General features: G+C 34.3%; 1 protein-coding gene across 4 annotated transcripts in view; it reads right to left on the minus strand.

Moving 5' to 3' along the window:
- Window positions 1–14,490, minus strand: part of VPS13B (vacuolar protein sorting 13 homolog B) — a gene marked incomplete at both ends in the record, with an annotated part of 598,760 nt that overhangs the window by 53,226 nt on the left and 531,044 nt on the right. For all 4 annotated transcript variants that reach the window (XM_084230016.1, XM_084230015.1, XM_084230017.1 and 1 more), the window contains one exon: window positions 4,441–4,596. In XM_084230016.1, the coding sequence (XP_084086142.1) occupies window positions 4,441–4,596 (156 nt within the window). The remainder of the gene's footprint in view (window positions 1–4,440; window positions 4,597–14,490) is intronic.

Here is a 14,490-nt window from a genome sequence, read left to right on the forward strand (position 1 = left end):
TGTTCAAACAAGTTTTAGCCAATTCTCCATTATCCAGGGACATATTTGTGTGGTTAAGGTACATCGGGGAGCTGCACATACTCACCTAACTAAATGGGGCTTGGTAATTAGGCAGCTGTAGTTTATTGTAAATTTCCAGGCCCAGGTGGAGTAGAAAGAAAGAAGCCAAGATGTGAAGGAGGCAGAAATTCACAAAATCTCTTCTGGAAACTTGGTTTGTCTCTTCCTTGCTAACCAAGCTAATTGAGGAAATCCTGTGTCTCTGATGTGCTTTAACTAGAACTAATCTGAATGTTAGTTAATCCACCCTGGCAACAAAGAAATGAAATCCAATTGAAAAATAAACTGTACATTTTGGCGTGTGTGTGTGTGTGTGTGTGTGTGAGAGAGAGAGAGAGAGAGAGAGAGAGAGAGAGAGAGAAAAACAGAGAGCACACGCGTGAGGTGAAAGGCAGAAAAACACTGCCTAAAAACACTGACTAATATGTAGCCCTTGCTTTGAAGTTGGTATGGTGGTCAGTTGAACCTGTCAATACTACTGGATTCAGCAGAAACATTTTCCATTGCTTCTTTATAAGTTAAATGACTTAATGTTCCACTTTCTATTGCTCTGCTATTTTAAAATCAACCCAAATACAGAGCTCAAATCATCTGAATACAAGAAATGCTAAAACTCAAAATATAAATTACGTAAGTATGTGCCTTCTATGACAGTGGGAATGTAAAATGGATTTTTCCAGTTCCTGTGGGAGAAGACAACACTTCTTTTAAAAGAGGTAAATGCAATGTGAGAACTGCTTTTGCTTCCACTGTTGCTCTCTAACTAGTCCTCACATGTTTGGCTGGATTCTACTTTTTTTTTTTTTTTTTAAAAGGAGTATTTATAAATAGGGTAGTAGCAAAGAAAAGTGTGAGGCCATCTTTACAGAAAAGGATTAACATTAACATGAAAAAATCCTAAAATGTAATTTGCAACTAGATACCTTAAAATCTGTGTATTTGACATTAATGGAGAGGAAGATTAAAAGCATTTCTTAAACATCTACGGTTTGGAAATATTTTTTTTCAGTCTGATTTGAACCATTTTTCATTATTTTTTTAATGCTAATGATAAATATAGGATCAGGGAAAAATAATAACAATAAATAAAGATCCAAAATTAACAGGCAACTATAAATCAGAGACATTCTGCAGGGGAGGGGAATCAAAACAGGGGAGGGAAGAGCACAAGGGACTATGGTGATGGCGCACGGGTAAATTGGTAGTAGGAATTTTATGGGGACTACACCTGAGAGGAGAAAGCAAACATTGTACAAAAATGAACGGTGATGTGAAACACATATAAATAATTTAAAAATGCTAGTGGTTTGATAAACTCAAAAAATCAGCTGAAGTTTTAAGACAAATGTATATATATTTAAAATAGTATCTGCCTAACAGGTATTTGGTGAGACAAAACAATGAGTTTCAGTTATAGAACAAAGTGTATCTTTACTTGGTAATTAAATTTTATGCCAAATTATTTTAAGGATATACATTATATACAAAGATATTTAAGTATTTATTAACAAATTGGACATTATCCAAAAATCCAACAAGGGAATATCTGTGTTTAAATATATTGGATGGTAAATTATTATGCAGCCATTAAAAGGATAATTTCAGTAATTTTAGATCACAAGAAGATAAGCACTAATAATGCTAAGCGGAAAAAAACCAAGGTGAAAAACTATTTGCAAAATATATTTTATCCATATATAATAAAAGTATCTGTGTTAAAAAAACAATAAAATTATTACAGTAACTTATCTTGGGTGACAGAATTATAGGTAATCTTTATTTTCATTAGACTTCTGTATCTTGTAATAGTTAACAAAAAAACAATAGTGAATATAGGGTACCATTTTGGGGGCCTTTTTTTTAATACAAATGGAATAAAAAGCATAGAAAGGTGAAAAAATTTGCCTAAATCATATAGACATTAAATACCATGGCTGGGAAATCTACAATTAGAAAAAAAGGATAGGTGACATTTTGTGAGACTTTTAAAAAAATGACCAACTTTTTTTTCCAAATGAGTAATATCTACTCAGGAACATTATATATTTTAATTTAGCCCTGAATTTCAGTATCTTTTTTTGAAAATACATAATATCAATGCAAAAATGAGACACTATTGCATTGACATAAAAATGCATAACTAGTGTTACTCATGTGTGGGAATGTTAGAGAAACAATCTACCCCCTGATATTTTTACAGACTCGATACCCATCTCCACATAGAAAAGATTTCAGGAACTGAAGATTACAACTCCCAGCATGCCATGAACTGGGCTTCCTGAGTGGGGGGAGGGGCATAGGGAACTATGAGTGGTGTTAAGTGGCCATGGTTGGCTTATATTTGAACACATGTATGCTTGGACTCTCTTGCTTTTCTGGTTTCAACTTGTATCTTGGTACTACTAGAAGGAGAAAAATGTGGGTGAGAGACACATGGGAAGGCTGTTTCTGGTCCTTGGCAGTGACAATGGCAGCTATTATCCCAACTTCATGGCAGATTATGTGGCATATTTTGAATGTAGAGTCTCTCCTTTTGTCCCAACTCTTTGGGACCTGCCTAACCCCTTTCTTGTGGTTCGCTGCTAGAAGTTACCTCAGACATATGGGGAAGTTTTTGACCTCAGCAGCTCTGCTTGGGCTGGGTCTATTTAGCTAAGCATTTGTCCATGAGGGGATGGGTAATATTGAGAGTTTTACTGGGAAACTATTACTTGAAATCCTTTCTTCTTTCCTTCTCTATGCACACCAATTCTGTCACAAATTTATCATACTTAAGAGTCTGCTCCCTTTATCTTTGTGTGCACAGAAGACCAAATCCCTTTTAAAGCATGAAACCCTTAACTATTTGGGGTCCTTGGGTACCCCTCAGTTGTGTGCTAACAGGAATATTTCACTACTTAATTGTAACTAAAATTTATTGGGTTACGACAGTGGGCCAGGCAAGGTTGTAAACACTTTACACTTACAAACTCATTTCATCCTCATTCTAACTGTGAGGAAGGCAGAGGCTATAGTCTACGCAGTCTAAATTCTACATGTTTTCCAAAGGTCAGTTCAAGTCATATTTCTTAGTGAAACTTCTAAATGTCCTTCAGATTAACTCTATTAACTCAGATTAACTATACATTGCTAAGTTTATTAAAATTTGTAATTTAAGAGACAAGATCGTGGCACACACAGTGCCTTTCATTTGACTTACTGTGGGCAATCAACAAATACTTGGAGGAAGGGTCAGTTAATTGGGAAGACTTTTCCATGGAAGACTCTTCCATGCTCTTCCATGCAAGCATGGAAGAGTCCATTAAGGCTCTTGTTTCGCTTCTGCTTAAAATCATGAGAGCATGAAGTTCATTTCCCTGATTAGGTGCTTACCAAGGGTGCATATGGTATGGGTCCTATGTTCACCCCAGCAATGGCTTCCTGCTTGCCCCTTGACTTATAGAAACAGAGTAGCCTCTGCTGCTTGATACAGAAAGCTCCCCATTTCCTTTTCCAGAGATTCTGTGCTGTTTCCATCATGTCCTCAGTTCACATAAGCTCTGGAAAGACTGTTACAACCCAGATGCAGATGTATATGTTAAAACTCTTATGACAAATCCAGTTATGATGTGTGCAGTGAAGCCAGTTTTCAGATTTTAATACTTCCTTTTTTTCTTTCTACTCTTGTCATATGCTCCACGCTTGAAAAACATCTTTTAAAAACCACATTTTCACATCTTAAGAACACAAAGAAAGTGTCAGATACTTTTTTCCCCCTTTGCAGTCTTAGAACTTCAAAAACAGCCAAAAGGAAGTTTTATAAAATACGTAAAAATATGTGCTGAGAGCTGAGGTTTTATATGCCAAAAGCTGGACTGCAGTGAAATTTTACTGCAGTTAATATTAACTCCTAGGAAAAGAAACGCTTGCTGGAGACCCAGGCCCACTCTGCCATGGGACAGCATCCCAATACTTTCTCAGATAATTCATACATGAATGAGAACCAATTCCTAGTTATCCATTGCTGGATGATCCAGTGTCCTCACCACTCATTGCTTCTTTTCCTTCTAAATAAAGGCTTTTTGGCCATTTCACAGCTCATTAGCACCTCCACCAGAAGGTAGGTGATGACAGGAAGAAGAGGTGAAACTAAAATCAGTAAATTTTACTGCTCGTTAGTAGCTCTTGTAAAAGACTTGGGACAGGGGGTCTAAAGCCATCATCATCATCAGGAGTGTCAATAAGTGCTTATTAAGTGTTCATATACACGGCTGTAGTAGGCACAACTAGGTATACCACTGTGATCTAAAAAAATTCTTTTCACTTCTTTGGGTTTTCCTTCCATTGAATACATCAAAAAAAAAAAAAAAAGAGCTATCTTGGTCATGAGCACAAACTTACCTGTTTTTGCACTCCATTGAGTTGCTGAACCTTGATGATGAGTGAAGCAGTTCGGCCCTTGTACTGAATAGTTCTAATAAAAGTCCCAGCATGGTCCACACTGAAAGGCTCTGACCAGCGCCAATTGCCCCAGCCTTCAATACAGATGTGCAACAGCTGGAGAGAAAAACAGTATCGTCATGATGCCAAAAGTGCCAACAAAAATCTAGTCCTAAAATGAAAGTCTCATTGCTGGAAAACCTTCCTATTTGTAATATTTAGCATCTGTTTTCTTTCTAACCTGCATTATTCATCCACTTCCAGCTTATTCAACCAGGCTAAGAATAGCAAATATGCCACATAGAGTCAATGTGGTTTTCCAGATCACATTTTAAACCTTCTTAAAAATAGTTGTCCTATCAAGTGGTAAAAGGCCTGTTGAACATTTGAGAAAAGACCATTTCATTCATCTGGAGGACAAGAAGGTTGAAATGTAAGATCAAAGAACCCTGGTCTTGGCTGATAGTTTATTCCTTCTTATGGCTAGACAGTAATTAAATCTAACTTTGGTTTGTGGCATTATGTTTGACCCTAAATTGCCATCTTTATTTTTTCTTCTGGTAAAGAACAAAACAGCAATTTCAGGATGCAGTTCATTTACGATATTCCCATTATGAGATCACATATGTCAAATTAGAAACACTTTCAACATTTTGAATGTATGAGAAAATGTCTTTGGTTTTTCTATTTTTTTTTTTTTTGCCAGTATGTATTTATTGTAACTTTTACCAGTTGGGTCTTCCTCTTCACATTCATATTTGTTCATACAGTATTTTCTCTTTTTCTAATATTTGGGTTTCATTAATGATCATCAAATATTTCCAATTTGCACTCCTGTCTACTAACTGCAATTAAATAATCACTTTAACTGAACAGGCAATCCAAAACAACAATTATTGTCTTTTTATGCAACACGTGTAAATGAAAATGCTCTGATTGGTAAGTATAAGGAAACAAAATTGACACTTTAGAAAAAACAATTCTATGATACACAAACAATATTTTTCCTTCAAATCATTTATAATTTTTAAAAATAGCTAACCTATGGTTAATTGCATGAAAAATTTCCCCAACTAACAGAATAAATACAACTTTGGAAACATTCTGTAACAGCTATTATAATAGACCTTAAAAAGAAATACCTTACAGATTTACATGGGAATAATAACAAGAAGTCTTTTGATGGAAAGATTATTTTTTAGCTTTAGCATTAGAAATCATTAGAATAACTGAAAAATTCCCAAGGTCACTGATCATCACAGTATGATTTTTGCTGGATAACTAAGGGAGGCTTTTAATATCTCAAAGTATTAAAGGAAAATCTTCTAACTCATTTTCCTGATTTAAACATGGTCCCACTTCAGTGATCCTGATTTAAACACGGCCCCACAATCACCAGTGATCCTATGAAATCAAAGGCTACTATTCAGATGAATACTAAATAGGAAGGCTAAAAGCTTTAAGAAAGTCCTGGACAGCAAATACCTTTAAGAAAAATTTGATCTTCTATACACTCTACAACATAAAAGTACTGGAGTATCTTTGATGTTTAAATATTACAGAAAAAAAGGAAAAACAATAGTGGTGTTTGGAACCACTTCAGTTTTTTATAGCAGCAATTGGGACTAAAGCTCAGGGCACACACAAAACTAAAGGAAACAAGAAAGTTGTTTTCTTTGGAGAGACTAGTAGCTGGAAATGACAAAAAAAATAATGAGGCAAGGTACTTAAGGTCAAGCTCAGTTATATTTTTCCTAAAAATTCCACAGGTTCTAAAGAAGTTTTAATGTACACAATGTAATTTGAGGGTTCACATTTGCATATGAGGTCAGTTTTAGGTAGCTGCTCACTCTATGCACACAGCTTTTAATGATTGAATCACCAAGAAATATGCTGTGAGGTTTTACTCAGGAGCTATTGGCTCTAAGAAAGTTGGTGTAGATATTTTCTTTGAAATATGAAAATTTGGATACATTTGGATTTAGTTCACACAGAAAAGTTAAATGGGAGAAAAACATAACACATCTTTGCCCATGCATCATTGATTGAATATTTGTAATTGAATACTTGGTCTACTGTTTAAAATCATCTAAACTTCACTGGCAAATTTATATAAATTTATATATATATATATGTATGTGTGCACACATAATTTATTAGAGAAGGATTTACATTGCTTAAGGTAAATCTACAAAAAAGAATTTCAGGACACCCAGCAATACTTTAGTCTTCTGCCTGGAGATGTAATTAATTTGGGTGTTAGATAGCCATGTTCAGCTAACCATGGACATCAAGTGAGGGTGGGAAGTTGTTTCTTGTTGGACCCGCTAATTAAATTTTACCGCTATGAAAAATCTTCATTTAATAACAATACTTACATATCTATTTTTATTTCTGTACTGAGGAATTATAAAAGTAGGCATAACAATGAGAAAATTGTGTTAAGATTATGCAATCCTCATGAGGTTTCTATCATTCAGTCAATAAATTTTTAGTATATAGGTACTACAAAGGAAGGCAATATAGTAGGCACTATGGAGGAAGAGTTGTGTTCTTTGCCCGTGCAAGGAGCTTAAGCAACCACAGGGACAGTAAGACATGCAAAAATAACTACGAGGAGGCATGAGGAGAGGTAGGAAATCTAGAGAAGGGAGGGTCTCTTCTAGGCTGTAGTGATTAGGAAACCTTCATGAAGCAATGGGAATCAGAATCTGTGTAGGATTTCAACTGGCAAGGATGATCATTTCCAGGCCAAAGGGACAATCAGAAATGTGCAAGTTAGAAAATATGCTTAGGGCAAAGTGAATAGGAATAAGGGATAAGATCAGACAGGTAGATCTAGATTGCTAAGGAATTACTACTTTATCCAGGAATTAGTGGGTAGCCCAGGAAGCCTTCTGCACAGGTGAGCAATGTGCTGAAAGGATGATAAGCGTGGAGTGTGGAGGCAGGATGAGGACAGCTGCAACAACAGTCAGGATGAAAGGCAACGTGGGCCAAAAACCCTGGGGAGAGCAATGGGATTAGTGAAACAACTATATTCCTTCTGCCTGGAGCCCAAGGTATTTTTCATGTTCTCTTATCAATTTAGAAATTTCCTTTCCTATCTATTAAGTTTCCCTTACTGACTCACTTCCTCTACCATCTTTTCTATTCAGGCTTTTCATTCTCTTCGGCCTACTCAACTAAAATGTCTAATACTTTCCAACGGGGGGGGGGGGTCAAGTAGGAATCATTCTCATTTGAACTTTTCTACAGGATCTGAAAATAAGGCAGGCTGTAGTGGCCATACTCAGTCCCAATAGGCTACGTTTCTTTTTTTTCCAGCAGACCCCCTCCCCCACATCCCATGGCTGCAATGGCAGCCAGATTAAATGCCCAGATTTTCCACCAAAGACCTCAAATAGGAGACTATACAGCTTTTCACTTTTTTTTTTAATACAAAATAAAACTTAAAACTGAATTACTGATCAGAGGGCTGGGGATCAGCTCTGAGGACCACCCACAGTCATGTCCAAAGGGAGAACTCCTGAATCAATAGATGGAGGAAAGAAAAACAAGGTGATATTTAGGAGAACAGGTCACACAAAAAGAAAGAGAAAAGGGATGGTTAAGAAAAAATTTTAAATTGTATGTTAAACATTAATGAAGACGGTACCAGACACTTGTCTGTTTATTTCACTACTCATTTTAAAACTGTTATCAAGATTATTTTTATCTACATAATCATAAACTTAAAAATCTGCCTTCAGATCCACTTGCATTTTTTATAGTCTATAATAATGTACTAAATATTGATACTGATATGTAATATTAAAATTAATTTGAAAATCTAGGTAACTTCGAAAATTTTCCCATACTTCTGTATTCCTTATAAATTCTTAGGAATTTTCTAAAGCTAAAATGTGATCCAAGTGAAATAAACTGAATATATGAAAATATGTATATTAATATATAAAATACATTTATATATTTATATATACTATATTAATATCTATTAAAGCTTAGGCACCATATTCACTTTTTAAACTTCTAAACTTGTTCTATTCTAAGAACCTAGTGCAGAGATATTTAATAATCATTTACTGACTAAATATTTTTGAAAATTAACCTAAAGTAGATATTAAAAAATTAGTGTTGATACTTGTAGATAATATTATGAGTATCAAATCAAAATATTAGAAATGATTCCTATTTTGAGTGGCACAGATTTTGCTTTATGTGGATATTGAAATTAAACTACAAATCAATGCAGTCCTTCATATCCACAATTCAGACACTGCAATACTGACATTAAAGCATAAAGCAGACCCTAAACGATATGCTAGGTGTGCATCACGAGTGAAAATTAAGTTACAATATCCAATATTTTTGTCTGCCTAAAATAATAATATCTGGAAAGCTACAGATCAAACTGAACAGATCAGTTAAACTATTTTATTTGGAATGCATTTGTGGAACTGATAGTACATTTCACACCAATAAACTAACATGAAAATAAAATGAAATATGCTGCTCATTATGGCTTAATTTCAGGATATTCTGAGTATCTGAAATAATGTTAAAAATCAAGTAGAGAAATTTCTAGAGAATAGCTAATACTTGTTGTCACAGTGACATGGTATAGGAATTCTCAGGAGGCTATGTTATCATTTTGCACTTACAGAACACATTTTCACACTTAAAAGAATGCTAAAGTAGAAACAAGTCTACTTGAAGTATTTTCTGGTAAATAACTTGGACTCCGATACAGTGCATTCTGGAAGAAAAAGAAGAAAGAGAAAGAAAGCTTTCCAAGTTAATCATTCAGGAGGTGATATAATAGAGGCTTTACTGTCATCACACAAGTGTTGGGTAGCTTATTCTTCCACAAAATATGAGTGCTTGTAGGTTTCCCTCAAGGCTGAATTCAATGAAGGCCACAAATAACACACAATCATCATGAAACAACCTCCGACAAAAGAGGGAAACCTGGCAAGTGCACAAAATGTTGGTTAGAATGAAAATTGTAGCTGTGGGTAATCTTTCTATCAAAGACGTCACTTTCAGATACTCACTGAATCATCAGTTCTACAGAGGAATTCATCCTGAGGCAATAATCATAGATATGTGCAAAGATTTTGTTTGTTTATATTTGTTTATTCCAGCATTGTTTTAATACTGAAAAACTGGCAATAATAGGAAATTGGTCAAAGAAAATATTGTAGAACAGTAACAGCTATCATTTATTAGATACACACTATGTGCCATGCGCTGGGCTTAATGCAGTTTACATATTTTCTTATTTTTTCCTTAAAAAAGTCTTGTAAGGTAGATGCTTTTGCTTCATTTTAAAGATGAAAAAACAAAATGAACAGAACGACTGGTGCCTTGTCGAAGACCACAGTGCTGCGGAGGAAAAGGCATGATTTGAACTGAGGTGTGCTTCCTCAGAAGCCTCCACTCCTAGCCATACTTACACTGTAGAATCCTCACAGACCACTGGAGGGGAACAAAAAAAGGAAATCACATCATGAAGAAAAAGTTAATATTAGTTACCAATAGACTAATTGAAAAGAAAAAAAAGCACTACAAAAAGGTATATACACTATACAACCCAATTTTGTAAGATGAAAAATAAAGTCTTCTTCCCTACTCCTTAGGGAGAAAATGGCTAGAAATATACCAGAATGCTAGTCCTACTTAGAGTTGTAGAGTTAGATGTTTTAAATTTCATTTTGTATGTGTTTTCATATAATCTCCAAGTTTTATAATAAATGTATCATTTTGCAATCAGATAAAAATTAATGGTATTGAAACAAAAAGTGTCTAATAGAAAGCATTCAAAAGCATACTGCATTTCCAGTAAAAAGAAATTATACATTCCTACTTTAAAATTTCAAATTTAGCCTCCTGCACTAAGTCTCCCCACATGTCCTAGCCAGTGTCACGGCTTTTAAATTTGCACTGAATTCACACTTTGTGAACAGGGTGACATGACCCTCAGCTCTTATCTGAAGGCTCCACAGTTCCTTGCTCAGGGTCTGGCTTACTGTACTATTCACATGATTCTTGAAATAGTTTAGTGTAATTATTTGCATTTTTCCCTAGGGCAATATTTTTTTTTTCATTTAGCAAATATTTTTTGGATCAACAGTGATTAAATGTTTTGACTGTACTACACATGGTGGCTATAGAGATGAATGAGACACATTACATGCACTGAAAATTTTCACATGTAGTAGGAGAAATAGATATTCAACAAGAGAAATTATACTATAAAATTATGAGGGAGGAAAAATTGTTGTAGGACACCAGAAGCATTCTGCTTGAGGAACTCAAAAGTCTGACCAGAGAACACACTTTACATATTACCCAAAGAAATGACATAGAAAAGACAAGTGGAAACAGAGTAAAAGATATACGAGACTGTAACTTCTGGAGAACAAAAGCAGGCAATGACCTAACTTGGAGTGGTTCTTTCTGCACAAAATTAATATCTACAAAACACATTGATTGTATTACAAAGAGAAGTCATAAAAGTTGCAAGCTATGGTTTCAAACCATTTGTACAAACAACTTCCTGTCAATGAAATTTGGAAAATCAACTTTATATTATGAACTCATCAGTTTACATTCCTCTAATAGCTTTGATCATAACCCAAATGGAACCATTGAATTTTGATCCCAGGAAGAAAAGAGGTATACTGGAACAAAAATTAACTTTTTAGGAGGTTAGATTTTGCTTTTGAGCAGCCAAGAGTTATGTGTGCAGATTCTCGAAGAGGCAATGAACTCTTCTTAGATCAATAACTGCCATTTCCACCCAGAGCATCAATTATCAAACAACAACAACAAAAAACACCAGGGATTGAAGCAGCAAAGATATTAAAATTAACTAACAAGCATTTAGTTGTTTGACTATTTGAAATAATGCTATTCAGATCTTATATCTATAGTCTTAAGAGCTTTAAAACAGCAGATTGCACCATTTTATTGTGTAATTTTTGATAAATCACTTGAATTTCCATGTGTATTTCCATGTCAAATATGACACATTTCTAGCAAACATTAAAGCTTAGTATTTCAACATCTCTATAATCAAATCACAGAAGTTTTATAATTAAAAGATTTATTTTTCATAAATAAGTAGAACTCTACAATCTACATGAATTTATTAATGGTTTTTTACTGTACAGGCATTAGTCTATTTAATCTCTGGCTGAAATTTACATACTTAAGAGAAAAATAAGTCAAAAGAGAAAATAAGAATTGGGTGAATAGTAGTGCACTTTGAATTATATATTATCTACAAAACTATGGGACCCTTAATAGGCAATCTTTGGTAAAAATTATCTAAATACAAATTATCTAAATTAGGGTCAAATTACTTCACAAAATATTTTTAAAAAGATTTAATGCTCAAATTCTCTCAGATAGCAAAAAAATAAAATTTTACAATGTATTTGGAGCATATCAATCATAAAATCAGATATAAACATATATAGAAAAAAAGTTTGAAATTATATATAGGCTTGTTTTAAAGAGGTCATTTCAACATTACACATATCTATTGTTTTCATGTTTCTGAGGGTGTGGGTTTCCCTATAGTTAAATGATACGTGACTGAAAAAACAAGAGCTGTGTTACTAATAGCTACCTTACGTCCAGAATTCTTGACAGTCAGACTGTTTACCCTTGATACCAGGGTTAAAAAGTGAAAATGCAGAGAAACTTGATATGTGTGTGCACAGAAAAGGATGATCTGTCTGGGAAATAAGAAATAATCCCCATTTTCCTTTTAAATAAATAAATAAAAATGACAGTCAGTGGTCATCATGCTCTCAGTTGGACTCAACTTGTAAGTGGGAGAGATAAGAGTATGTTGGATGGAAATGATAAAGAATAATTTAGGTGATCTGAGGAATAGAAGCCAAATAAGATTAAAAAAAAACCCAAGATACTGTTTGATAGTAACTCTGATTTGGATAAATATTCTGAATATGTGAGTCAATTGTCAGTTTTCATTTGTTTGAAAATCAACATTGACTAAATATAAATAATAGAGAAATCTAACAAAGGTTTAAATAAAAAACTTTCTTTTAAATGGTTCTCAAATGCAAAATGTAATGTTCATTATTAAGCAAAATTTAGTCTAATGTAAAATAGAAGACATGCAAACACGTGTCCTAAGAAAAGATCAAGTAGTTTTATGTAATCTTTTGTTTATTTTTAGTCATCATGGCAATTTAGACAATTATAATAGTTATCCCTTATTTTTAATTAGCAAAAAAAGTCACAGATGGATATAAAAGAAATCCAAAATTTTTACAGTTATTTATTTTCATTTAACTAAACAGCTTTGCCATACTAAGAAAACATTTTTGTAAAGGTTAAATAAAGTATTTCATGGCAACCGCTGCTTCTTAGTGCCTCTATAACGAGAAACATGAGCCAGCCAAAGTTGTGCAAGTTGGTTTTCTTTCCCACTCAGGGAAAGAAATCTAAGTGGTATCTAAGACCTTGTCCTAACTCATTTTATCCCCAAGTGTAAGTCAAGCAAGTCAAATATGAACTAATGCCTGAAGGGAAGTCCCTGACTCCAAAAGTATGGATTATTTCACATTTATCTTAAAATCTGCTCTCAGAGTTCTTAAAATTCACTAACTTGGCAAGTCAGGAATTATCATGAGAAATGAAATAATTTCATAACTATGAAGTCATCCAACATTCCATGCATCTGACACTCATTGGGCTTGGCCATGTCTTGGGCATTATTCTGACCTTTAGATAATAAACTCTTCAATATCCTGTTTAGAATGGAAACAATTAAAAAGTGCCACAATAGGTATGCCATTGTCTTTAATAAAGTTGAATGTGTTTTTTACACAGACTTGTGGTAATAGGTTATGATTAAAGACAATCACATTATGTATGCTGAAATCTTTAGAACATTCTTAATCAGTATTTCCCATTACTTAAAAAATGGCAAAATCCCATGCTTTAATGGCCCAGCTGCATTCCCTTTCTCCAAGCATTCTGTATTAAAATTAGTTCAGTAAAGGACCTTTATGTTTAGACATCAAGAATTCACATTTGCAGAGCACTGGCTTGTGAAAAGCCTTTGAGTGTCTTGTAAAAAGCTTAAGGAATCTTCAGTACATTTTTCTCCTAAGCTATATTTCAATAACTAAAATTTATTGCCAGAAGAGGGACAGAGAGACCATTAGCAGCACCAGCAGTCATTCCTCTGGGTGCTTCACAGCTTAAATAATCCCCAGTCACTCTCTTTCAAGCAGACTTGTAGAAAACGCCAGAAATCAGCCCTGGGACGGGATAATGTACCCTATCACAATCCTGTCTTTGCCATTTCTTGTGAAAGACTTTAAAAGTCTTAACTAGGTCATACTGCAAACCATTTTTATAAAGTAACTTTGAAATACACAAAAAAGGGAAAACTCAATCCCAAACTTCTGCCTCTGATTTAATACATTATAGAGTAAATGTATTTCCCAAAAGAAAATAAAGAAATTCCAAATACTCTCTCCATTAGATACTTAACGATCAAAACAGAGCCCTGTTTACTTCTACTGGTGACTTCATAAGGCACTATAACCTTCCTTCAAGAATGTTAAATTTCCTGGACTTTCTCATGAAACTGAAAATATTTTAAGAGAGAAAAGTTAAGGGATTGGGTCTACAGGTCTGCTATGCTGTTGTTCCACTTACTGCTCAAAATTGAAATAAAAATGCAGTTGATGGTAACTGGGTAGTAGGTCCAGCATACTCGAATGGAGTCAGAGTTTACAGAGTATTTTGGATTAAAATCCTTGCCAGATGGTCCCAAGAAGTGTTTACCTCACTGTTGATTTTAGTGATCTTAATGTCAGCAACAATAAAAAGCTCATTAGTGCCACCAGGGAGCAAAGGCATACAATTTTCCTCTTTGAATGGAATGGCTAGCTGGAGACGGCTGCCCTACACAACAATCAGGATGACACTGGGTTTCTGGGGAAAAATTTCCAGGATTAG

Source organism: Talpa europaea (assembly GCF_964194135.1).
Source record: "Talpa europaea genome assembly, chromosome: 3".
NCBI classification, from domain to species: Eukaryota; Metazoa; Chordata; class Mammalia; order Eulipotyphla; family Talpidae; genus Talpa; species Talpa europaea.